General features: G+C 45.4%; 1 protein-coding gene across 4 annotated transcripts in view; it reads right to left on the bottom strand.

Moving 5' to 3' along the window:
- Positions 1 to 24,250, bottom strand: part of usp47 (ubiquitin specific peptidase 47) — a 153,324-nt gene that overhangs the window by 94,755 nt on the left and 34,319 nt on the right. Inside the window, exon 1 of one of the 4 annotated variants that reach the window (XM_078549356.1) lies at positions 21,931 to 22,372. The exons of the other annotated variants lie outside the window; for them this stretch is intronic. Coding sequence (XP_078405482.1) covers positions 21,931 to 22,005 — 75 coding nt within the window. The 5' untranslated portion in view covers positions 22,006 to 22,372. Of the gene's footprint in view, positions 1 to 21,930; positions 22,373 to 24,250 lie in introns of those variants that run through there. 4 annotated transcript variants of the gene reach the window in all.

Genomic DNA, 24,250 nt, shown 5'->3' with positions numbered 1-24,250 from the left:
ACAGACACAAGATGATAACCTTGCTGCACTAGACTGTCATAACGAAACTCATTCATACGATTAACCTTGTAATTTATTTTGAATGTTCAAACAAAGTTCAATTAAATCAACATACAGGTTAAAACCCTGGCAACAATAAAACGAGGATGAGAAATAACCATCAAACAACAGAACACACGGATCAGGATAATTTTATCAGTTACAAATTTTGAGGTTCAATTACAGTATTATCTTTTATGCTTTAATAAATTAATACTACCTGTATAAATTGTCAAACCACCAAGAGTTGACTATAAAATCCATCTCAAACTGGAAAATCTGCATATCAGAGGTGGTGGGGCCCTTCTCCTTCTATGTCAGGGATTGGGAGCCTTTTTCTTATAAAGGGCCACTCACGCAGACAAAATTAATTGTGGGCCCCACACACACAAAAAAAAACTTTATTTTTCTTTGAAAGAGAATACAGAAATGTTCAACTCACCCACTGCTTTAATGCGATGGTTGAGCTCAACTTTTTGCTTGCTTTCCTTTCCCATTCTCTCTATTTCTCCAATTCCCACTCTGCCTGCCTCTCTTTCTCTGATTCCCAGGCTGTTTCCATCGATCTCTTTCTCTCCCCCTCCATTCCCACTCTGTCTCACCCCAAACATGCCCAAGGCAGTGACTCAACAACCTAAGGCTCTGGCTGACTCCCAGACTGAGGCTGCACCTGGGCCTGAAGCCTAAGCCTCTTCCTCAGTCTGCATGGGTTAAGCCCATGACCTGGGACACCAATGGAGCAGGGAGTGTGGGAGGAGGGGGCAGGTGGAATGTGAGAGAGTGAGCCGGCGATAGAACCGGGTGTCTGCTCTCCTTTCCCCACCCCAGGTTACTCACACTTCACCACCCGGTTGGCAGCTGGCAGCTTCCTGTACCTGCCCTGTGCTCCTGCTCTCAGGCCTTGCTTTCTCCCCACAGCCTCTGGTGACTTCGGCCGAGACTCAGGCATCAGAACATGACTGCAGCTGGCCCAGAGTGCAGCACGCGGGGGGGGGGGCGGACCTGATTTCGACAGCTCTCAGGAGATGGGCTGGGAAGTATGAATGGTGAAGACATACGCGTCATGTGCACGTGATATATTGTTTTTCAAATCTCACTGTGGACCGGATGAAAAAGTGCAACGGGCCAAATCCAGATCCCGGGCCAGGGACTCCCCATCCCCATTCTATGTGGTCGAAGTTGCAATTTTGGAAGGTGCTGTCAAAGGAGGCTTGGCAAGTTGCTGCAGTGCATCTTGTAGGTGGTACACACTGCTCCTCAGTACACCTGCTGTGGAGGGAATGAATGTTTAAAATTAGTACAACGAAAACTCTCAAATTTGGAAGGTGTTGGATGGGGTCATCAAGTGCGCTGCTTTGTCCTGGATGGTGTCAAGCTTCTTGAATGTTGTTGGAGTTGCACTCATCCAGGCATGAGGAGAGTATTCCACCAGACTCTTGACTTGTGCCTTGTAGATGGGGGGCAGGTTTCGGGGAGTCAGGTGAGTTACTTGCCGAAGGATCTCTGGTCTCTGACCTGCTCTTGTAGCCCCAGTATTTATATGGCTGGTCCAGTTATGCTTCTGGTCAATGGTAACCCCCAGGATATTGATGGTGGGGGATTCAGTGATGATAATGTCATGGAATGTCAAGCAGAGATGGTTAAATTCTCTCTTGTTGAAGATGGTCATTGCCTGACACATGACAAAGACTAGCAATGGTAGAGAAGCTTGGCATAACAAAGACTCTCAAATTTGGAAGTGTATTTTTTAAGATGAGCACACTAAACACTAAATAATTCATCACAAAGAAATTGTATATCCAACAATAAAGTGTTGGAGAGAAAGGAGAAAACCAATGTTCTCAGGGATGGGAGAATTTTTAAGTAGAAATCTACAAGTGGCTCAAGGGTTTCTAAAAATGAGTTTCTAAAAATATTAGAAATATTATATTTGTGTGGACTCTGTCAACTTTTATTATAAATTTCTATGTCCACATTTATAATGGAAACTGCCTCTGCAGAGCTTTGTCAAAATATAATTACAGTACGCCTTTCACAGTGGAGGCTCTGCAGCACCACCATAGGCTAGAGGGTGTAATTATAGCATGGCAATTTTACATAGGCCATTTTCTTCATTAATGTGTGCACAGGAAGTGATAATAGAAATACTAAGAGCAGGATGTTTGACTTTAAAATGGGACAAAATCATATCTGCATGGCCTGATCTGAGTTTTCCACGTCTCTTCCCCCACCACCCCCCAAAACCACCACACACACACACACACATAAACCCACTTCAACTGAACGCTATACCTGGTCTCAATTCATTAGAGTGGAGAAAAATGATTGGGAACATGTTGAAGTCTTTACTGTTTACATTATACATAATGATTTAAAAGTGAGGACAGAAATGCAATTAACTTTACTAGCAATGGAAAATGGAGGAGTGTTGCAAACAACATGGAACTAGCAAGCTAAATACAGAGATCTCAACAATTTAGGGAGGGAAAAATAGCGAGAGAAATTGTTGAAAACACTGAACAGGTAAGGCAGCATCTGTAGAGAGGGTAAATAGAATTATCTAGCCCTATCTTTGTCCCTCCACAGGAGTTGTCAGCAATGCCAAGCTTTGCCAGAATTTTGCATTTGATTTCCCATTTCTAACATCCATTGTACAGGATTTTTTGCGTTTTGCTAAGGGGTTAGACCCACATGGCAAACGTTTACTATCAGTTAATGCAAGTCATTGAGACTAGAATAAAGGAAATAAGCAAAGTGGAATATGAAAAATAAATGGTAATAGACTACAGGACACAACATAGGCGAGGAATCTGTATAGCTCATTGATGTGTTCAATACAATCTCCAACACTGAAAAAGTCTTGTCATCTCAGCAAAAGAACTGAAATAGTGTGGTTCCGAATCATGGAGTACCCATATATTTCCTGATTGAAACAACAATTCTATCTTGTAGAGGGCTCTGCACTTGCAAATTCCTCCCCCAACAATTGAAATTTAAATGCTCAAAAGGGCCAACTCTAAATATTTTTAAGTGAATAGAGGTAGGTGTCAAAACTATTCAGACAGTTCCTCTGGCGTCCCCCAAAGATCAGCACTTGGCTCTCTCCTATTTCTCATCTACATACTGCCCCTCAGTGACATCATCTGAAGGCAAAGCATTAGTTTTCACATGTCCCAGCTCCATCTAACCATGAGCAGAAATTTCCTCCAATTAAATAGTAGGAGACTGAAGCCATTGTTTTCATCCCCTTTCCAAACTTGGTTCCCTTGTCACCAACTCCATTTCTCTCCCTGGTAACAGTCTAAGATTAAGCAAGTCTGTTCGCAACCTTGGTGACATATTTGATCCCGAGGTGAACTTCCGACTTCATATTCGTGTCATCACCAAGACTGCCTATTTCTACCTCCGTAATGCTGCCCGACTTCACCCCTGTCTCAGCTCATCTACTGCTGAAGCCCTCATTCATGCCTTTGTTATCCCCAGATGTGACTATTCCAATACATACCTGTTTTTTCTCTCACATTCTACCCTCTGCAAACTTGAGGGTATCCAAAACTCTACTGCCTATGTCTTAACTCGCAGCAAGTTCCGTTTGCCCATCATCCCTCGTTAACATACACAAGCTCCCAGTTAAGCAACAACTTGATTTTAAAATTCTCTTCCTCGTTTTCAAAACCCTCGATAGCCTCAGCTCTCCCTATCTCTGTAATCTCCTCCAGCCCCACAAACCTCCGAGATATCTGCACTCAACTACTTCTGACTTCCTGTTCATCCCATTTAATTGCTCCACCATTGGTGGCCGTGCCTTCAGTTGCCTGGAACTCAAGCTCTGGAATACCCACCCTATACCTCTCAACCTCTCTAACTTGCTTTCCTCCTATATGACACTTCTTAAAACCTACAACTTTGACCAAACTTTTGGTCAAATTACCCAATATCTCCCTACATGGCACAATGTCACATTTTGTTTTATAAAACTTCATGATGCTGCATGTCAGTTCAGGCAATCAACAGTCAACAAAATCTAAACACTTCACAAAAACTGACATGGGATGAGCAAGGGGTATTTCTTATAATGGACCATGGTAAATATGCTAGCAAAAGCTCTATTCAGTTTGGTGGTTCATCCAGGTTTTAAGTGTTGACTGTTGATTGCTTGAACTGACATGCAGCATCAAGCTATAGCTCCTCAAGCAATTTGCCTTGTACTAGTGAGCCCCACCTCTTAGCTATCAGTACATGGCTAACGGGGAAACACTTCATTGTCTGTAAAGCACTTTGGGAATACCTGAGACTGTGAAAGGAGCTATTGAGATGCAAGTCTTCTTCTCTTTTTTTGATTTTGCCAATTTTTGTGGACAGCACTAGTCTCAAAAAGATGACAATGCATGAGGCATCTCATACCAGCTTCCTTCAGTGCATGACTCAGATTGAGACAAATAGAAATACCCCAAAAATCAATTTTAATGGGGAACTCCATAAAACAATACTTGTTGGGAATATCTAAAAATAACTATGCATTACAGTGAGGATCACGCGGCAGCTACTTGGAAAATTCTAATTAGTCTTCTTTTGACCCAAGTCTCTTCTGCTGTTTGCCAAAAGACAAAGTCACTAACCGTACACTTATAGTGTACATGTTAGGGCCATTGACCAAATAAAGCTTCCAATTTATAACAAACATCTAGTAAACAGAATAAATCAAGCCAGAACAGATCAGACTGCCATCATGCGCTATGTACATTTAACATCAAAGGGAGATGGCTAATCATTACAGAAATTGATCAGAGTATAATTAGTTTACCCATAACTCAATGGCCAAAATGTTATTTTAAGCTCTCAACATTTATGTCCTCCAGCTCCAAGCGGCAAATTCAATAACCAACTTGCATTTAAATTGTCTATATCTCTTTTGTTTTAAAGATCTGAGCAATGCTCCATTTCTCCAATGAGAACAAATCATTCTTCTCCAATGTAATGATAGTTGAAGGTAGAGTGGCAAAGCTATATTGTGCTCTAAATGGGCCTGATCAATGAGTTGGGCAGCATTAAAATAACCTGCCTCAAACTTACAAATGCCTCTGAAACACTTGGTTAGCTTGCCTTAACAGTGTCAAGGCTGCTTAGAAACTTTCAGTGAGCAAATAATCATATCCAAATGTCTTTCATCTTTGCCCATGGATATTCATTAACGTGTTTGCTTTTATCATTCCATTGTAGATTACTTTGCATGTATCCACTGTAATCTCCCATACTTTGGCCCAACCACTTAACTGGTACTAGTCTCTTTGAATGATATTAATTACCCATATGCTAATCAACTAGCAATGAGGCTTGCTACAATCAACATTTTCTACAGTACTAGAAGGCACTTTTACATTAATAGGAGTGCTTACTGCAATGGTACGTCAGGACATCCACAGCAGACTTTCAGTAAACAGCAGTGGCCATACCAATTAGCACCAACTGCTTTATTATCTTTTTTTTTGTAAAAATATACTTTATTCATAAAAAATCTTCAATCACATTCAAAACCATTTCAAAAACAACATTACAAGGGTACAATCCAGGTTAAACTTTTACAAAATGTATCACCAGGTGCATCAGTACAAACAATATTACAATCATTTACAGCCTTTCATTTTGATCTGTACAGCCCGAGGGGCTCTAAACAGTTCCCAGTCTCTCGGTGCGCTGTGGTAGAAAGGTCTTAGACAGCGACCCTTCCCCATTGCGCCTTTGCGGCAGCTGCCCCAAGCTTTAGTGCGTCCCTCAGCACGTAGTCCTGGACTTTGGATTGTGCCAGTCCGCAACAATCGGTCGGGGACAACTCTTTGTGCTGGAAGACCAACAAGTTTCGGGCAGACCAAAGCGCCTCTTTCACCGAGTTGATGATCCTCCAGCTGCAGTCGATGTTTGTCTCGGTGTGTGTCCCTGGGAACAGCCCGTAGAGCACAGAGTCCTGTGTCACAGAACTGCTCGGGATGAACCTCGACAGCAACCACTGCATCTCTCTCCAGACTTTCTTTGCAAAGGCACAATCCACAAGGAGGTGAACAACGGTCTCTTCCCCACCACAGCCACCTCGAGGGCATCGTGCAGAGGGGGTGAGACTCCTGGCGTGTAGGAAGGATCTGACGGGGAGGGCCTTTCTCACCACCAGCCAGGCTACGTCTTGGTGCTTGTTGGAAAGTTCTGGCGATGAGGCATTCTGCCAAATGACTTTGACAGTCTGCTCGGGGAACCATCCCACAGGGTCCACCCTCTCCTTATCCCTCAGGGCCTCTAGGACGTTACGTGCTGACCACTGCCTGATGGACTTGTGGTCAAAGGTGTTTTTCTGCATAAATTTTTCCACCAGGGACAGGTGGTACGGCACGGTCCAACTACTTGGAGCGTTCCGCGGCAGCGTGGCCAGACCCATCCTTCGCAACACCGGGGACAGGTAGAACCTCAGCACGTAGTGACACTTGGTGTTTGCGTACTGAGGGTCTATGCACCGCTTGATGCAGCCACACACAAAGGTGGCCATCAGTATGAGGGCGATGTTGGGCACGTTTTTTCCCCCTTTATCTAGAGGCTTGTACATCGCGTCCCTGCGGACACGATCCATTTTCGACCTCCAGATAAAGCGGAAGATGGCTCGAGTGATCGCCATCGCGCAGGAGTCTGGAATGGGCCAGACCTGCGCCACGTACAGCAACAGCGAGAGTACCTCACACCTGATGACCAGGTTCTTACCCGCAATGGAGAGGGAGCGTCGCTCCCACATGCCCAGTTTCCTTTTCACCATAGCCACTCGCTCCTTCCAGTTTCTAACGCATGCCCCGGTCCCTCCGAACCATATCCCCAGCACCTTCAGGCCGTCAGCCCTGACAGTGAAGGGGACAAAGGATCGGTCAGCCCAGTTCCCAAAGAACATGGCCTCGCTCTTCCCACGATTTACCTTGGCTCCCGAGGCCAGTTCGAACTGGTCGCAGACGTGCATCAGTCTGCGCACCGACAGCGGATCCGAGCAGAAGACGGCGACGTCGTCCATGTACAGGGAGGCTTTTACCTGAGTGCCTCCACTGCCTGGGATCGTCACTCCTCTTATGCCCGGATCCTTCCTGATGGACTCGGCAAAGGGTTCTATGCAGCACACGAAAAGGACAGGCGAGAGAGGACAGCCCTGCCTGACTCCAGATTTAATCGGAAAGCTATCTGTTTCCCACCCATTGATTGAGACTGCGCTACTGATGTTAGTGTAGAGCAGTTGGATCCAATTTCGAATTCCCTCCCCAAAGCCCATTTTGGAGAGCACATCCCCCATGTAGGTGTGCGATATTCTGTCAAAGGCCTTCTCCTGATCCAAGCTGATGAGGCAGGTATCCACACCCCTGTCCTGTACATAGGCAATCGTATCCCTGAGCAGCGCCAGGCTGTCAGAGATCTTCCTGCCTGGCACAGAGCAGGTCTGGTCAGGGTGAATCACCAATTCCAGAGCGGATTTGACCCGGTTGGCGATGACCTTGGACAGAATCTTATAGTCCACATTCAACAGTGAAATGGGTCGCCAATTTCTAATTTCCTCCCTTTCCCCCTTGTGCTTGTAGATGAGGGTGATGATGCCTTTCCTCATGGATTCTGACATGCTGCCGGCCAGGAGCATACTCTCGTACACTTCTAGCAGGTCTGGGCCGATCAAGTCCCACAGAGCCGAATACAACTCCGCCGGCAGGCCGTCGCTTCCGGGGGTTTTACTCTTCTCGAAGGACTCGAGGGCCTTAGTCAGTTCGTCAGGAGTTAGCGGTTTGTCTAGGCTCTCCCGCGTACTGTGGTCTAAGACCTCCGTGATAGAGGACAGGAAGGACTGGGAGGCCGTGCTGTCCGTGGGCTTCACGTCATACAGTCCGGCATAAAAGGATTTGCTGATCCTCAGAATGTCGGACCGTGATGACTTTACTGAGCCGTCTTCTTCCTTCAGGCTGCTGATCACAGAGCGCTCTCTGTGTACCTTTTGGAAGAAGAAACGTGAGCACGTCTCATCCTGCTCCACGGAGCGGACTCTGGAACGGAAGATGATCTTGGAGGCCTCCGAGGCAAAGTGCGAGGCTTGCTGGCCCTTCACCTCTTGGAGCTCCTCCTTGACATCGACCCCCATCGACTGCAGCCGGAGCAGATTCTGCATCTTTTCCTGGAGTCGGGACATTTCCCTCTGTTCCTTTCTAGCTTTCTGGGTGCCTTTGCGGATGAAAAACCTCTTGATGCTTCCCTTGATCACTTCCCACCAGTGTGTCAGGGACTCAAAGAGGGGTTTCACGGTTCTCCAACCTTTGTAATCCCTCTTGAGCTCCTCAATGTTCTCTGGGGTCAGCAGTTGCACATTTAGCTTCCATGCCCCCCTGCCCACCCTCAGGTCTTCCTCCAAGTGGCAGTCCGCCAGTAGGAGGCAGTGGTCAGAGAAGAACACCGGCTTGACGTCGGTGGATCTGACTGTGAATGCACGGGACACAAACAGGAAGTCTATCCTGGAACGAATGGACCCGTCTGGCCGCGACCAGGTGTATCTACGCTGCGCTCCGTCTGCAGGGTTGCTGAAGACGTCGTGCAGCTTGGCATCCTTAACTGTTTCCATCAGGGATCTGGACGTAGCGTCCAATCTGCTTCCGGCCCTGCTGGATCGTCCAGCCGCATCGATGATGCAGTTGAAGTCCCCGCCCAGAATGACCGGCCTGGAGGTCGCCAGCAGCAGTGGGAGCTGCTGAAAAACCTCCAGCCGCTCAGCCCCTTGTGCCGGGCCGTACACGTTAATTAACCGGAGTGGAGCGTTCTTGTACATTACGTCTGCTACCAGGAGTCGCCCGCCCACCACCTCCTTGACCTCGGAGACGGTGAAGTTGCCTCCCCGCAGCAGAATACCCAGGCCGGAGGAACGAGAGTCGTTTCCGCCCGACCAGATCGATGGCCCGTGGGACCACCATCGTGACCATTGCCTGTAGGAGCTGAGGTGCGGTATCGCACACTCCTGCAGAAACAACAGGTCAGCTTTGACCTTGGCTAGGTAGTCCAAGGTCGCAACACATCGCGTAGTAGATTTAATGCTACGCACATTTATGGATACAATCTTTAAACCCATATTAAAGCATTTATTCTCCTACCAAACCCACTGTCTCTGAGAGTCCCAGACCTTTAGTCTGCTCCTTCATACCCGTAGTGAGCTCAAATTCCTTCACTTTGGATGGGCTGAGGTAGATCTCCTTGGCCGTGTTCTGCTCCGGTGGCATCTGGAGGTTCACGTAGTGAGCGGATTTTGAGATGACCTTTGCTGGAGAAGCTTCTCCAAAACTCACCCCCTCTGGGGGGTTGCTGTTCCCGGCTTCCTGGAGCTGGGGTGCGATGATTGCCTCACTGCTCCCAGATTCCAGGGGCTGTGGTGCACTGGCCTCCTCAGGTTGCAGGCAAAGTTGGGGTGTGCTGGGCTCCTTGTTGTCTCCAATTTTCTGGAGCTCGGGTGTCTCGTCCTCCAACGCCCTGGAGCTTTGCCGCCTCTTCTGTCGGTGCCGCTCTGGCACTTCCTCATCCGAAGAGCTGCTGCCCTTGTCATCCGTGTCGGATGGGAGACGCCTCTTGCCGCTTCTCTGGGAAACGCCTTTGCTTCTTCTTCGCTCCCTCTTACTTTTCTTGTTCTTCACCGTCCGCCACTCCCCCTGCTGCTTTTCCACTGCTGCCTCCTCCTCCATTGATTCGCTGTCCTGAGGACTGGAAGGTTCAGGGGGTAGTGCTGTTGATTGGCTCTCTGTTGCCTCAATCTCTTTCTCCACCTTGTCTCTCTCTGTGTCCTCCTTTGTCCCGTTGGGCTCCCTGGGGGCCTTGGTGGTTGGAGTGACACGAAACCTTTCTTCTGCTTCCCCCTGGTCGGCTTTGGCTGCCTGTGCGTAGGTACGGCAGCGTTTGGGGCAGGTCCTGTAGAGGTGACTTGCCTCGCCACACAGGTTGCAGCACTTGGCCTGTTTGCAGTCTTTTGTCTGGTGCCCTTTATTATCTAGGGGATCAATCTCACCTTTAATTCTAGTGTGCTGCTTCTTCTGCATTTAACATATTTTGGAAAGTATTCAAATATATTATGAAATTTCAGAATTACATCCACTGGATAATTCCTGTTTGAGAGTAAACTATCTCAAAAGAAGATTTACGAGACTATTCCAAAGCCATCTTAGATACACTTAATGACTCCGAGGTCTTTAAGTGATCAGAAATCCATGAAATACTCCCAAACATTTTCCCCACACAGTAATTGATGTTACTGAACCATAATTCCCCAATTCAGGCCTTTCTTTTTTTGCTTATCAGAATTAGATGTTTTCTTCCAGTTCTCAGACAAAATCCCTGCTTTTTTTTTCTCCAAATGGTCCAATTATTTTCCCCCACTTGAATGCTACAGGATTCTAAGGCAGGTCTCTCCTGCTACATGTAAACATTTCATTCTTGAAGGATTCTTTTCCCTTCACAACTTATGCTTTTTAGTTTCTTTTGGAGTTCCAGGCCACTTATTTAGGCCTGCCCCAGCAAGCTTCACATATATAGTTCCAAAACCAACCTGAATTGAATAAACACTTTCATTTCAGCCAGAACTGTGCGTAGTTGACAGGTTACTTTCTTATTGAAGCTATACATTGCTGAACCCAGTGCCAATACATAAACCCCGGGCTGAAATCAATGCATTCCTTAATACCTAGCATCAACTACAACACAAAAAGGTAATCCAATAAAATAATAGTAGCTCTCGCTTGCCTTCCTTTGAAAATGAGTCTTTGTTGCACACCTGTATCTGACAGATGCATTTCCTTTACTGCTAAATTTTCCAGATTCCAGCACCCTGGGTTCCATCACTCTCACTCCCAACAGAAATCAACAACAGCCAGAGTGACCCAATTCTAACCATGGTTTCAAGACATGAGAGAGACCCCTTCATAAAATAGGTGTTCTTTTGCTTTTAGATAGACGCGCTAATCAAGATGTCAGTGAGGCTTCAACCAGAGGTCGGACTAGATTAAGAGCACTTAATATTCATAATTATCTCAGTTGTTACAATCTTTAGCCTTTCCATTCTCTTAACACCATGACACAGGTATAAAGCAGTCTATTTGTCCTGCCGTTCTCAAGTAGTTCAAATAACCAATCAAATCACTTAAAGCTACAGGCTGCTTCAATAAGCTTTCTAAAAATAACTATGCATTACATTAAAAGTATTTCAGCTTTGCTTACAGCTTTAATTCTCACACTGTGAATTTGGCAGTATTATCAGATTAGGCATATTTTTAACAACAGATAATAGTTATGTATTGCTGAAGCAGGCACTACGTAACTCAAACACCTGCTCACTTGTTTGCTTGCAAGAGTTCTCGCCTCCATCAATATATATGAATCTGATGTCCTTTTATGTAAGCAAAAGCGTCTCCTTTTATGAAATGCACCTCTGGCTACAGAAATACAACATATCTGCCACTATAAACTAAATCCAATAAAGCAAAACCTCAGTAAAGTTTTAGTTTAACTAAGAAAGCAGCATCGATTTCAGTGGCTCACTTTGTGTCTTCTAGTTGAGTTCCTTGACAATCACCAAGCACATTTACAACAACCTGAATGAACATAGTGACCTTAACATATTAAGTACTTCTTTCTCACAGGAGCAGAATCAGAAAGTTTGACAGAGCCATGTAAAAATATATTAAGAGAGATGACCAAAACCTTAGTCAAAGAGATAGCTTTAAACTAAATCCTAACTGCAAAATTGAGCACATTACATTTAGAGTTCTGTACACAGTTCAGGTCTCTATATTACAACAATGATAGTGGGTCTGGAGAAGGTTGAGAATCAATTTGCGATAAGGATGATGCGAGAGCTGGGAGATTGAATAGGCGGAGACTCTCTTCTCTAGAAAAAAGCTGACAGGTGATCTAATGAAGCTTTTAAAGATTACAAAGGAAGAGATGTTTCCACTTGTGGAGGAATTTAAAACTCAGCATCATAAATGTAAGATAGTGACTGATAAATCCAATAGGGAATTCAGCAGAAGCTGCTTTACACAGAGAATGGTTAGAATATAAAGCTTTTTGGAGTAGTTGAAAGGATTAATATTTATGCATTTAAGATGAAGCTAGATTAACATGCGAGGGAAAGAGTAATAGAAGGATATGCTAATAAAGTTAGATGAAATAGAGCGGGAGGAGGCTCATGTGGAGGATATATACCAATGTGGAAGAGATGTGTCAAATGGCCTGTTTCTGTGCTGCAAATTCTATGCAAGAACAGCATCAACATAATTTCAGACCATTAGAGCAAGCTGAGTTATGTCCCAGGATGTGTTTTTCATAGGCAAGACAGTCAAGGGCTATGGAGGACAGACGGCAAAGTGGAGTTGAAACCATAACCAGACCATCTTATTGAATAACACAGCAGGCTTGCTGTTCCCAAGTCCTATGTTCCCATGTTCACCATGAAACTCCTCAACAAAGGCAGTTTTTTAAAAATTAAAAGGCTTTATCTAGAAACACGACACCAAAAGCATTGTATACAGCGACCAAGACCACCAGTGCTGTGCAAATATACTTTGCAAAAAGCCCTTTATCGGCCAAGCTAAAAGGGGTCCATATTTCAGGCCAAAACAATTCTTTCCCTTCAAAATCACATTTTGGTTAAAAAAAGGGAAAAAAAACAAAACAACTTTCCAAACACAGCAGAGGGAATTTATTAAGTTTTATATAAATGGAAATATGTCCTGAAGCAAATAAAAATGTTGACAGACCACATTCAAATCAGTTCCACATGGTTCCCCTGTCACATATGGTACTCTTGATCTCATTCAGTTCTTTACAAAATTAAACCGAAACTGTTAAACAGCACAAGATAGACAGCTCTGAAGGATTTGTGATATCCACACACAGCCACCCTCAACCCCATATGCCAGGAAAGGAACCAAATCACGTCTGCGACCTCAGCATTCTGACTCCTCGCAAAAATACATGATGCTCAAAGAACAAAGAAAAGTACAGCACAGGAACATGCCCTTCGGCCCTCCAAGCCTGCGCCGATCATATTGCCCGTCAACTAAAACATTTTGCACTTCCGGGGTCCGTATCCCTCTATTCCCATCCTATTCATGTATTTGTCAAGCTGCCTCTTAAACACCACTATCGTACCTGCTTCCACCACCTCCTCTGGCAGCGAATTCTAGACACTCACTACCCTCTGCGTAAAAAACTTGCCCCTAACATCACCTCTATAGTTTTCTCCTCTCACCTTAAATCTATGTCCCCTAGTAAGTGACTCTTCCACCCTTGGAAAAAGCTTCTGACTATCTACTCTGTCCATGCCACTCATAATTTTGTAAACTTCTATCAAGTCGCCCCTCAATCTCCGTCGCTCTAGTGAGAACAATCTGAGTTTCTCCAACCTCTCCTCATAGCTAATAACCTCCAGACCAGGCAGCATCCTGATAAACCTCCTCTGCACCCTCTCCAACGCCTCCATATCCTTCTGGTAATGTGGCGACCAGAATTGCACACAATATTCCAAGTGTGGCCTAACATGACTTCCCAGCTTTTATACTCGATACCCCTGCCGATGAAGGCAAGCATGCCATATGCCTTCCTGACTACCTTTTCCACCTGCGTTGCCACTTTCAGTGACCTGTGGACCTGTACACCCAGATCCCTCTGCCCGTCGATGCACTTAAGGGTTCTGCCATTTACTGTATAATTCCTGCCTGTATTAGACCTTCCAAAATGCATTACTTCACATTTGTCCGGATTAAACCCCATCTGCCATTTCTCCGCCCAAGTCTCCAACCGATCTATATCCCGTTGTATCCTTTGACAATCCTCTTCACTATCTGCAACTCCTCCAACCTTAGTGTCGTCTGCAAACTTACTAATTAGCCCAGTTACATTTTCCTCCAAATCATTTATGTATACTACAAATAGCAAAGGTCCCAGCACTGATCCCTGTGGAACTCTAATTTTCTCCATTCAGAAAAGCACCCTTCCACTGCTACCCTCTGTCTACTATGACCAAGCCAATTCTGTATCCATCTTGCCAGCTCACCTCTGATCCTGTGCGACTTTACCTTCTGTACCAGTCTGCCATGAGGGACCTTGTCAAAGGTCTTACACAAATCCATGTATATAACATCCACTGCCCTTCCATCATCGATCATCTTTGTCACTTCCTCGAAAAACTCGATCAAGTTAGTGAGACACGACCTCCCCTTCAAAACCATGCTGCCTCTCACTAATACGCCCATTTGCTTCCAAATCCTGTCATGAAGAATCCTCTCCAATAATTTCCCTACCACTGACGTAAGGCTCACCGGCCTGTAATTTCCTGGATTATCCCTGCTACCCTTCTTAAACAATGGAACAACATTGGCCATTCTCCAGTCCTCTGGGACCTCATCCGTAGCCAGTGAGGATACAAAGATTTCTGTCAAGGTCCCAGCAATCTCCTCCCTTGCCTCCCTCAGTACTCTGGGGTAGATCCCATCTGGCCCTGAGGACTTATCCACCTTAATATTCTTCAAGACGCCTAACACCTCTTTTTTGATCTCAACATGATCCAGGCTATCTACACACTCTTCCCTAGACAAATCGACCGCTAAGTCCTTCTCTTTGGTGAATACTGATGAGAAGTATTCATTTAGTATCTCTCCCATTTCTTCTGGCCCCACACACAGATTCCCACCTCTGTCCCTGAGTGGGCCTACCCTTTCCCTGGCTACCCTCTTGCTTTTTACATATGTCTTAATATTAATTTAATATTTCTTCATTACAACAATCATTTTCAATAAATACTGTTTTACTTATCTAAATACTGTATCTTCTATGTTTTTGCTCAAGTACTGTACTAAAATGATGCCGAGAGTTGCTTGGCTCTGCTTGAGAGTTCTGGACAACCAGTGCTCCAGAACAATAGATTACAGTGTGTGTATATATATATATATATATATATACATAAAATATATACATACATATATGCATACACATATACAAATAAAATATATACATATTATAATATATTTTATGTGAGGAGAATGCTTCCACTTATGGAAGAATACAAAACTAGGGGCCAGAAGTAGAAGATAGTTATTAACAAATCCAACAGGCAATCAAGAAAAAAATGTCTTTACTCAGAGTGGTTAGAATATGGAGCTCTCTACTACAGAAGCAACTGAAGCATAACGACTAGATGTTTTCAAAGATGAATATTTAACAGAAAATGGAATATAAAGAGATTCCGAAAGGCAGAGATGAGATGGATGTAATGGAAGGCAACCCATATGGAGCATAAACACCAGCACTGACTAATTGGGTCAAATGGTCTGATGCTGTGTTTGCTATGTAATCCAATGTAATATTGAAAATGTATGTTTTTATTTTATTAGTGCTTCCTGTTATTCTTCATGTCTTCCACAGTACCACTAAAAACTTAACTGTTTTAAACATCGAGTGGTTCTTCAGTGAATTCTTCAAGTGAAGAATGGTTACAGGGTAGGATTAGACTAGGGCGCACAGACACAATTTAGTCATCAATTTGAAATTACACATTCTGTCTGTCCTTCTTTTAATAGTTCTAATATGTTTTTGGGTCCACATTTATAATGGGAACAGCTATTGCAAACTAATTACACAGTCATTGCACACCCGGCAGCAGTGGAAAGAAAAAGAGGAATAAAGGTACAAGAGTAGAGAAGTTCAAAAAGATGTCTAAAACATTGGTCCAAAAAAGATGAGTTTGAGAGCATTTTTGAAAAAGGCAGATAGGTGGCAGGAAGGGTTTATCCAACCACTCCACAGGGAACCAGCCTCTTCGCTCTGAGAAGAGAGCTTGAATCCAGCACCAGCCCACTCAATCTAATGAAGTCCTCTTCACTAGCATCTGGGGACTCCAGCACCAGCTAGTCTTTGTTCATAAACGCACAGCTTAAAAGATTATTGCTATACTGCTGATTAAAACCTCATTCATGCCTTTGTTATCTTTTGACTTGACTACTCTTAATAATTTCCCTAGCCAACCTCCCATCTTCCACAGTCTAAACTTCAACTCATCCAAAACTCAGCTATTTGTATTCTAATTCACACCAAGTCCTATGCTTGCTGACCTACACTGGCTCCTGTTTAAACAATGCCTCAATTTTAAAATTCTCATTGTTGATGGTCTTGCTACTCCCTTTCTCTAATCTCCTCCAGCCCTACAATCACCAATCCTACTCCACCTTCCTCATCAGGTTTTTTTTCATTCATTCGTATGATGTGAACATTGCTGGTAAAGCTAGCATTTATTGTCTATCCCTAATTGCCCTTGAGGTGGTGAGCCGACTTCCTGAACTGTAGTTTTGTGGTGTAGGCACGCCCAGTGCTGTTAGGGAAGGAGTTCCAGAATTTTGATCCAGTGGCAGTGAAGGAACGGTGATATAGCTCCAAGTTAGGATTGTGCATTACTTGGAGGGGAGCTTGCAGGTGTAGTGCTCCCATGCACCTGCTGCCTTTATGCTTTGAGGTGGGTAGATGCATCTGAGACAGGTGGTCAGGTGAAGACAAGGTCAAATAGGTTTGTCCCTCTTGTTGGTTCTCTCACTACTTTCCCCACACCCAGTCTGGCAGATATGTCCTGGGGACTCAGCCAGTTCAGTCAGTAGTGGTGCAACTGAGCCACTCTTGGTGATGCACATTGAATTCCCCAGAGTACATGCTGCATCCTTGCTACCCTCAGTGCTTCTTCTAAGTGGTGTTCAACATGGAGGAGCACAGATTCATCAGCTGAGGTAGGTAGTAATCAGCAGGAGGTTTCCTTGCCCATCAAATACCATGAGAATTCAAGAGGTTTGAAGTAAATGTTGAGGACTCAAGAGCTACTCCCTCCTGACTGTATACCACTGTGCCACCACCTCTGGTGGATCTGTCCTGCCAGCTACACAGGATATACCCAGGGATTCTGATGGAGAAATCTAGGACATTGGCAAGGTATGGTTCATGAGTATGACTATGTCAGATTATTGTTTGATTAGTCTGTGGGACAGCTCTCCCAATTTTGGCACAAGTCTCGAGATGCTAATGAAGAGGACTTCATAGGGTTGTGTGGGCAGGGTGCGCTTTTGTTCTTTCCAGTGCTTAGGTGAGTGCTTGATGGTCCATCTGGTTTTATTCTTACTTTTCAATAGGGGTTTGATACAGCTGAGTGGCTTGCTAGGTCATTTCAGAGGGGAGTTAAGAGTCAACCACTTTACTGTGGGTATGGAATCACATGTAGGCCAGATGGGGTCAGGACAGCAGATTTCCTTATCTAAAGGACTTGAGTGAATCAGATGGATTTTTAACACAATCTTGTAGTTTTACAATCACTGCTGCTGAGACTAACTTTTTTATTCCAGATTTATTAATTAATTGAATTTAAATTCCTCCAACAGCCAGGTGGAATTAGGAATTCATGTCTCCACAGCATTAGAACACTGGATTACAAGTCCAGTAATATTACGATTGTTTCTCCGATTCCAGCCACTTGAACATCTCCAATTTTAATCACCCCACGGCTGATGGTCATGCCTTCAAGTACCTAGAGCCTAAGCTCTGGAGTTCTCCCTAAAACTCCCCACCTTTCCCTTTTCCTTTAAGATTCTCCTTAAAATCTCACTTTGATCAAGCTTTTGGTTACAATAGCTCAGTGTCTAATTTTGTCTGATCGTACTCCTGTGAAGTGCCTTGGGATGTTATATCACATTAAAGCCACTATATGTTAGCTGTTGTTGTATACAGTAATCTAAACAGGTCACCAACCAGGAAACGTCACATTAATTGAGCTGAGGTCAGGGTTCTGTCAGGAGCATTGTTAGGGCGAAGTGAAGGGGGAGTTGCTCTACAAGTGGTTGTGCAAGACCTGACTTGAGAGCGCTTGATGCTCAAACATTGTAAGTCTAAAAGTGAAAGAATTACATTTCCAAGCATAGACAACCCTCATCCTGGAAGGCTTAAAAATAATCACCAACACTTTCATTGCTAAACAGAATCAAACCAGAATTTTCTAAACCAAGGAAAATCAGAACATAACTTATAATTAACAAGAGACCTTGGATTCATTAAAGAAATGAAAAAAAAATTGGTTGATCAATATGTTTTTCCAAGCATACACTAGTAACAATTAATGACATCAACACTGCATTAATCTTTCACATCTTAAAGTTGCTATTAACACTGTTTTCAGCCAGCATGATTCTTTGAGGGTGGCAGGACAAGTTGATAAGGCTAAGAAAGCATATGGGATCCTTGGTATCTACCCGTCTTGGTTCTGTAACCCTTAATATCTTTGAGGAAAGGTTGGGCCTGTGTCCATTGGAGTTTGGAAGAATGAGAGGTGATCTAAACATTAAAGATCCTAAGGGGGCTTGACAGGGTAGATACTGAAAGGTTGTTTCCCCTTCTGGGAGAGACAAGAACTAGGTGACACAGTTTAAAAATACAGGATCTCCCATCTAAAACGGAGATGAGAATTTTTTTTCTCTCAGATGGTCATGAGTCTATGGAATTCTCTTCTCCAGAGGGCAGTGGAGGTAGGGTCATTGAGTATTCTTAAAACTGAGTTAGGTAGACTTCCTTGTCAGTCATGAATGTAAAGGGAGTCAAAGGGTATGGGGATAGGAAGGAAAGTGGAGTTGAGGCCACAATCAGGTCAGCCATAAACTTTTTGAACGATGGAGCAGGCTCAAGGGGCTGAATGGCCTACTCTTGTTTCTAATTCGTATGTTGCCTAACAAAAATCATCAATCATAGATTTGAAAGTTTTCAGAGAGACGAGAGAAGCTGGGATTATTCACCTCAGAGCAGAGATGGTTAAGGGGGGAATTAATAGAAATGTTCAAAATTATTAAGGGGTTTGATAAAGTAAATAAGGAGAAAATGTTTCCACTGGCTGGAGAGTCAGTAACCAAGGGCACAGGTTTTGGATAATTGAGCAAAGAACAAGACAGAAAGATGAGGATTCTTTTTAAACCTGAGTTACGATACTTTGCCCGAAAGAGCAGTAGAAATAGATTCAATCATAACTTTCAAAAAGCAATTAGACAAATACTTTAAAAAAAGAGGAAATTTGCAGCACTAAAGGGTAAGGGGAGTGGGACTAATTAAACAGCTCTTTCAAAGTGCCAGCACAGGCATGGTGACTGAATGGCCTCTTTCTGTTCCGTATGATTCTATAACTTAGCTCCTTTTCACAGTATCTAAATGAAACATCAACTGGGTGATGAAACAGAAATCAACACAAGTTAAAACCAATTTCAGCAAAATCAGTCAACTGACATAAAGGTCATCACTCAGGCAAATATTTGTAGCCTCTGTCAGCAACACCAAGATGCTCAATAGTGCTTAAATAACATAGAAGCCATTATGCACAAACCATTCCTGTACTTTTAGAAACCACATAAAGTGCATGAATAAAAACTGTTTGCAGGATCTGCATCTCAACCAAATGCCTGATTGTTTACAAGATACAAAACTACGTGCTCTGTGGGCTGACATTGATTTCAACACAAAGTGATAACTTATACACGATGCCTTTAACATACAGAAGCATCCCAAGGTGCTTTACAGTGGAAAAAAAAGAATGCTGAGTGAAAAGGGAGCCAAGGAGGAGCAACTAAAAGCTTGATCAAAGAGCTGAGTTTTGAAGAAGGTTTTAAAGGAAGAGGGGAGAAGAAAGGCAGGCCAATTTAGAGGTATCCCCAAAGTGCTAAGACTGAAGGTATAGTTGACAATTTGGAGTGAACTCAGCAGGGAGGGGGGAGAATTGAATGTTGAACAAACTGTGTGACAGCACAGATGCAGTGGAGAGAATGAGCTAGGCCCCTCTGTGGTACATGTCAAAGCTAATCCCATTTCTGTCAACACGTAGAGGAGGGAGCCACGAGTGGATCCTTACAGGAATTCAGGAAGTGATGGCTTGGGCTGGGAAATGAAGCTATTGATTGAGGTGCTCTGATTAGAGTTGGACAGGTAAGAGCGGAATCAAATGAGGGCAGTTCTACCAAGCTGGACATCATCAGAGGGGCAGTGGAGGGCAGAAATAAATAATGAAACATGATTACGAATCAGAGAGAAATATTGGGCATGGGAAACTATGACCTATTGAGGTGTCATGTGTCAGTTATTATCAAGCAATGCAAAGAAATCTATTAAAATATAACCTCAACTTCTCTGCACACATCTCTTCGTGTGCATGATCTATCAATTGACCTTAATAGTTGCATCATCCACCTTGGCCAAGTTTGGCACACAAAGTGCTATCTAATGGATCTGGTCAGCAATGGTCACCCGCTCTGACAGAAGGCCACGCTGGAATGCACCACAACCAGAAAGTGGACCAAAGCCTAACCATGCTGTTCAAAGTTCAAAGATTGCTGATAAGTCAAATGAGCTCTATCAGGTGCCACTAATCCTAGTTCAGCTCCTGTTGGGTACAAGCCATCAAGTCCTCAGGAAATGTTTCACAGCATCACCAGTAAAAATGTCACACCTAGTGGATACCTCATCTATTTCTCAATTTAGGGTACCTGATTATCAATCTCACAAAGGAAACTAGAAGAATGGTTGTTGCCACCCATCAAGATCACAAGATCACTCTGCAACAGGGAGCTCTTAATTCGTAGTCGGACAGATAAGTGACAACAATGGAACAAGCACTTTGCAAACTGCCTAGTGAAATGGCAAAGGGAAGGTTCCTTTATGGAAGCTGCAACTCTGAAAAGCCCTTGGAGCCAAAATGTAACTAGAATGTGATAGTAAGCATGACGATACCAATACACTGAAGGGAAAAGTACACTTAATTTGATATTGTAGTAAATGTCTCATGTGATGCTCTTAAATCAAACTGCTCACACCATTGCTGCTTTCATAGATTTAGGTGAGAGGAGAAAACTATAGAGGAGATGTGCGGGGCAAGTTTTTTACGCAGAGGGTAGTGAGTGTCTGGAATTCGCTGCCAGAGGAGGTGGTGGAAGCAAGTACGATAGTGGTGTTTAAGAGGCAGCTTGACAAATACGTGAATAGGATGGGAATAGAGGGATACAGACCCCGGAAGTACAAAATGTTTTAGTTGACGGGCAATATGATCGGCGCAGGCTTGGAGGGCCGAAGGGCCTGTTCCTGTGCTGTACTTTTCTTTGTTCTTTGTTCAGCCTGTGCAAGATGATGCAAACAATTTTTAAGAAAACTCTAATGTAGAAAGTCAAAAATGTCCTAATTTAACCAAGATGTAGGAACACAGGAACAGGAGGTACTCATGAGGCTGCTCCGTCATTCAATGAGATCATACCTTTACTTAACCAAACCACCTGGTTCCATAACCCTTAATTCATTTGCCTAACAAAAATCGATCAGTTTCACTTCTGACATTTTCACTTATCCTAGTCTCAAAGCTTTATTTTGTGACAGGTGGTGGGGATGGGGGAGAAAGACTTCAATGTAAGATCTTGGCAAAGATTTCATGGTTCTTGCCTTCATCAGTAGATATCACACAATGTTATATTCCCTGCATAGTAGCACTTATTTTAACAAAGGAAAATTATCCAGTTCTGATCTGATTAAATTCTTCAAATCACGTTCAGTCTTAGTTAAGATTGCGTAATCCTAATTAGATCTGCAAGGAATCTAAATTCTTTACAAACACATCACTGCAAGTCCAGTTTAACAGGTCTGGAAATTTCCAACAGGCCAGGAGTGACCAGTTCAATACTCAACCCAACATTCGCCATTCCGTATAAAGGTTACCAACATAAAGTAAATTGGAAAAATGTGAGATACGTTTGAGTTAATTGGGCCAATTTAGACCTTTGTCCTTCATTGCCCCGCTGACCCTTACAGACTTACCAGAGAATCCGGAGTACGACCCTTTTTTCCTTTGATTCTGAATGACATTAAAACATTCCCAAAGATCTTGAACATCAGTAGTCCACACAGTGAGCTTCCTTATGGATTCCCACACTGCCAATGCAAGAGAAGCTATGACCTACAAGGCTTTCACAAAACAGAGAAGGCCTGGATTACTGTTGAAGGTCACAACAGAGTCTCCACAGTTGGATGGCATCAGTAATAATTTTCAGTGGCAATATAATGAAGAAATGGTGCAGGTATTGCCATTAAAACATCTTTTGGATTTAAAGTTCCACGAGGCTTAATAAACATCCAGTTTCTTTTCGGCAGCACTGTTAAGGGAAACGATACCAGAAGTTTGTAGAAAATCATAAACAGAAAGTTGAAGCAGCTGCCAGGCTGGTTCACCTTAAGAAAACCAAAGCCACAGTACTTAATTAACTTCCTTGTTTCATACCATGGATTGTTGTTCTGGCCACTTCCTGTCTCATAAGCCAATAGATTTCAATTTCATTTGCATACTGCCAATCAAAACGTAAACCATGGCTAATTTAAGTATCAGCATTTGCTCACTTTTTCTAAACTGTTATATATGAAAAAGGAACTAACTCTACAACACTGAGGCAGTATATGAGTATTGGCCACAGCCCAATGTGTATTCCTGCGTCAGCGTCAGAGAGAAAGGGAGGGAGAGAAAAGGGGGAGTAGAGAAGCGAGAAGAGGGGGGTGGTGATGGGGGCTGAGAGAGAGAAAAAGAAAGAGGGGGGGGGGGGAGGGCGAGGGGAGGGAGAGGTGCGAGTGGGGGGGGGAGGGAGAGGGAGGGAGGGGAGGGAGAGGGAGGGAGGGGAGGGAGAGGGAGGGAGGGGAGGGAGAGGGAGGGAGGGGAGGGAGAGGGAGGGAGGGGAGGGGGGGAGGGAGGGGAGGGGGGGAGGGAGGGGAGGGGGGGAGGGAGGGGAGGGGGGAGGGAGGGGAGGGGGGGAGGGAGGGGAGGGGGGGGGGGGAGGGAGGGAGGAGGGGGGGGGAGGGAGGGAGGGGGGAGGGGAGGGAGGGAGGGAGGGGGGGAGGGGAGGGAGGGAGGGAGGGAGGGAGGGGGGGAGGGGAGGGAGGGGAGGGAGGGGAGGGAGGGGGGGAGAGGGAGGGAGGGGGGGAGAGGGAGGGAGGGGGGGAGAGGGAGGGAGGGGGGGAGAGGGAGGGAGGGGGGGAGAGGGAGGGAGGGGGGGAGAGGGAGGGAGGGGGGGAGAGGGAGGGAGGGGGGGAGAGGGAGGGAGGGGGGGAGAGGGAGGGAGGGGGGGAGAGGGAGGGGGGGAGAGGGAGGGGGGAGAGAGGGAGGGAGAGAGGGAGAGGGAGGGGGAGAGGGAGGGAGAGAGGGAGGGAGAGGGGAGGGGGAGAGGGAGGGAGGGAGGGGAGGGAGGGGGGAGAGGGAGGGGGGGAGAGGGAGGGGGGGAGAGGGAGGGGGGGAGAGGGAGGGAGGGAGGGGGAGGGAGGGAGGGGGAGAGGGAGGGAGGGAGGGGGAGAGGGAGGGAGGGAGGGGGAGAGGGAGGGAGGGAGGGAGGGGGAGAGGGAGGGAGGGAGGGGGAGAGGGAGGGAGGGAGGGGGAGAGGGAGGGAGGGGTGGAGGGAGGGAGGGAGGGGGAGAGGGAGGGAGGGAGGGGGAGAGGGAGGGAGGGAGGGGGAGAGGGAGGGAGGGAGGGGAGAGGGAGGGAGGGAGGGGGAGAGGGAGGGAGGGAGGGGGAGAGGGAGGGAGAGGGAGGGAGGGAGGGGGAGAGGGAGGGAGGGAGGGGGAGAGGGAGGGAGGGAGGGGGAGAGGGAGGGAGGGAGGGGGAGAGGGAGGGAGGGAGAGGGAGAGGGAGGGAGGGAGGGGGAGAGGGAGGGAGGGAGGGGGAGAGGGAGGGAGGGAGGGGGAGAGGGAGGGAGGGAGGGGGAGAGGGAGGGAGGGGGAGAGGGAGGGAGGGAGGGGGGGAGAGGAGGGAGGGAGGGGGGGAGGGGGAGAGGGAAGGGGAGGGGGGGGAGGGAGGGAGGGGCGCGATGTGAAAAAGAGAGGGGAAAATAGGGGTGACATTTGTTCAGGACTCAGTCTAAAAATCAGAGGTCGCCCATTTAAGATAGAGATGAAGGGAATTTTTTTCCTGCAGGGGGTTGCTAGACTGTGGAATTCTCTTCCCCAGTGAGGAGCGTGAGGCACGGTCATTGAATATTTTTAAGGATGCACTCTATAGAATCTTGATTGACAAGGGAGTTGAAGGGTATAGGGGGTAGACAGGAAAGTAGAGTTGAGGCCACAATCAGATCATCCTTGATCTTATCAAATGGCAGAACAG

This window comes from Cetorhinus maximus, chromosome 9 (assembly GCF_964194155.1).
Source record: "Cetorhinus maximus chromosome 9, sCetMax3.hap1.1, whole genome shotgun sequence".
Classification (NCBI taxonomy): domain Eukaryota; kingdom Metazoa; phylum Chordata; class Chondrichthyes; order Lamniformes; family Cetorhinidae; genus Cetorhinus; species Cetorhinus maximus.
Note: the sequence above shows the minus strand (reverse complement) of the source record. Positions and strands in the feature narration are given on the sequence as shown.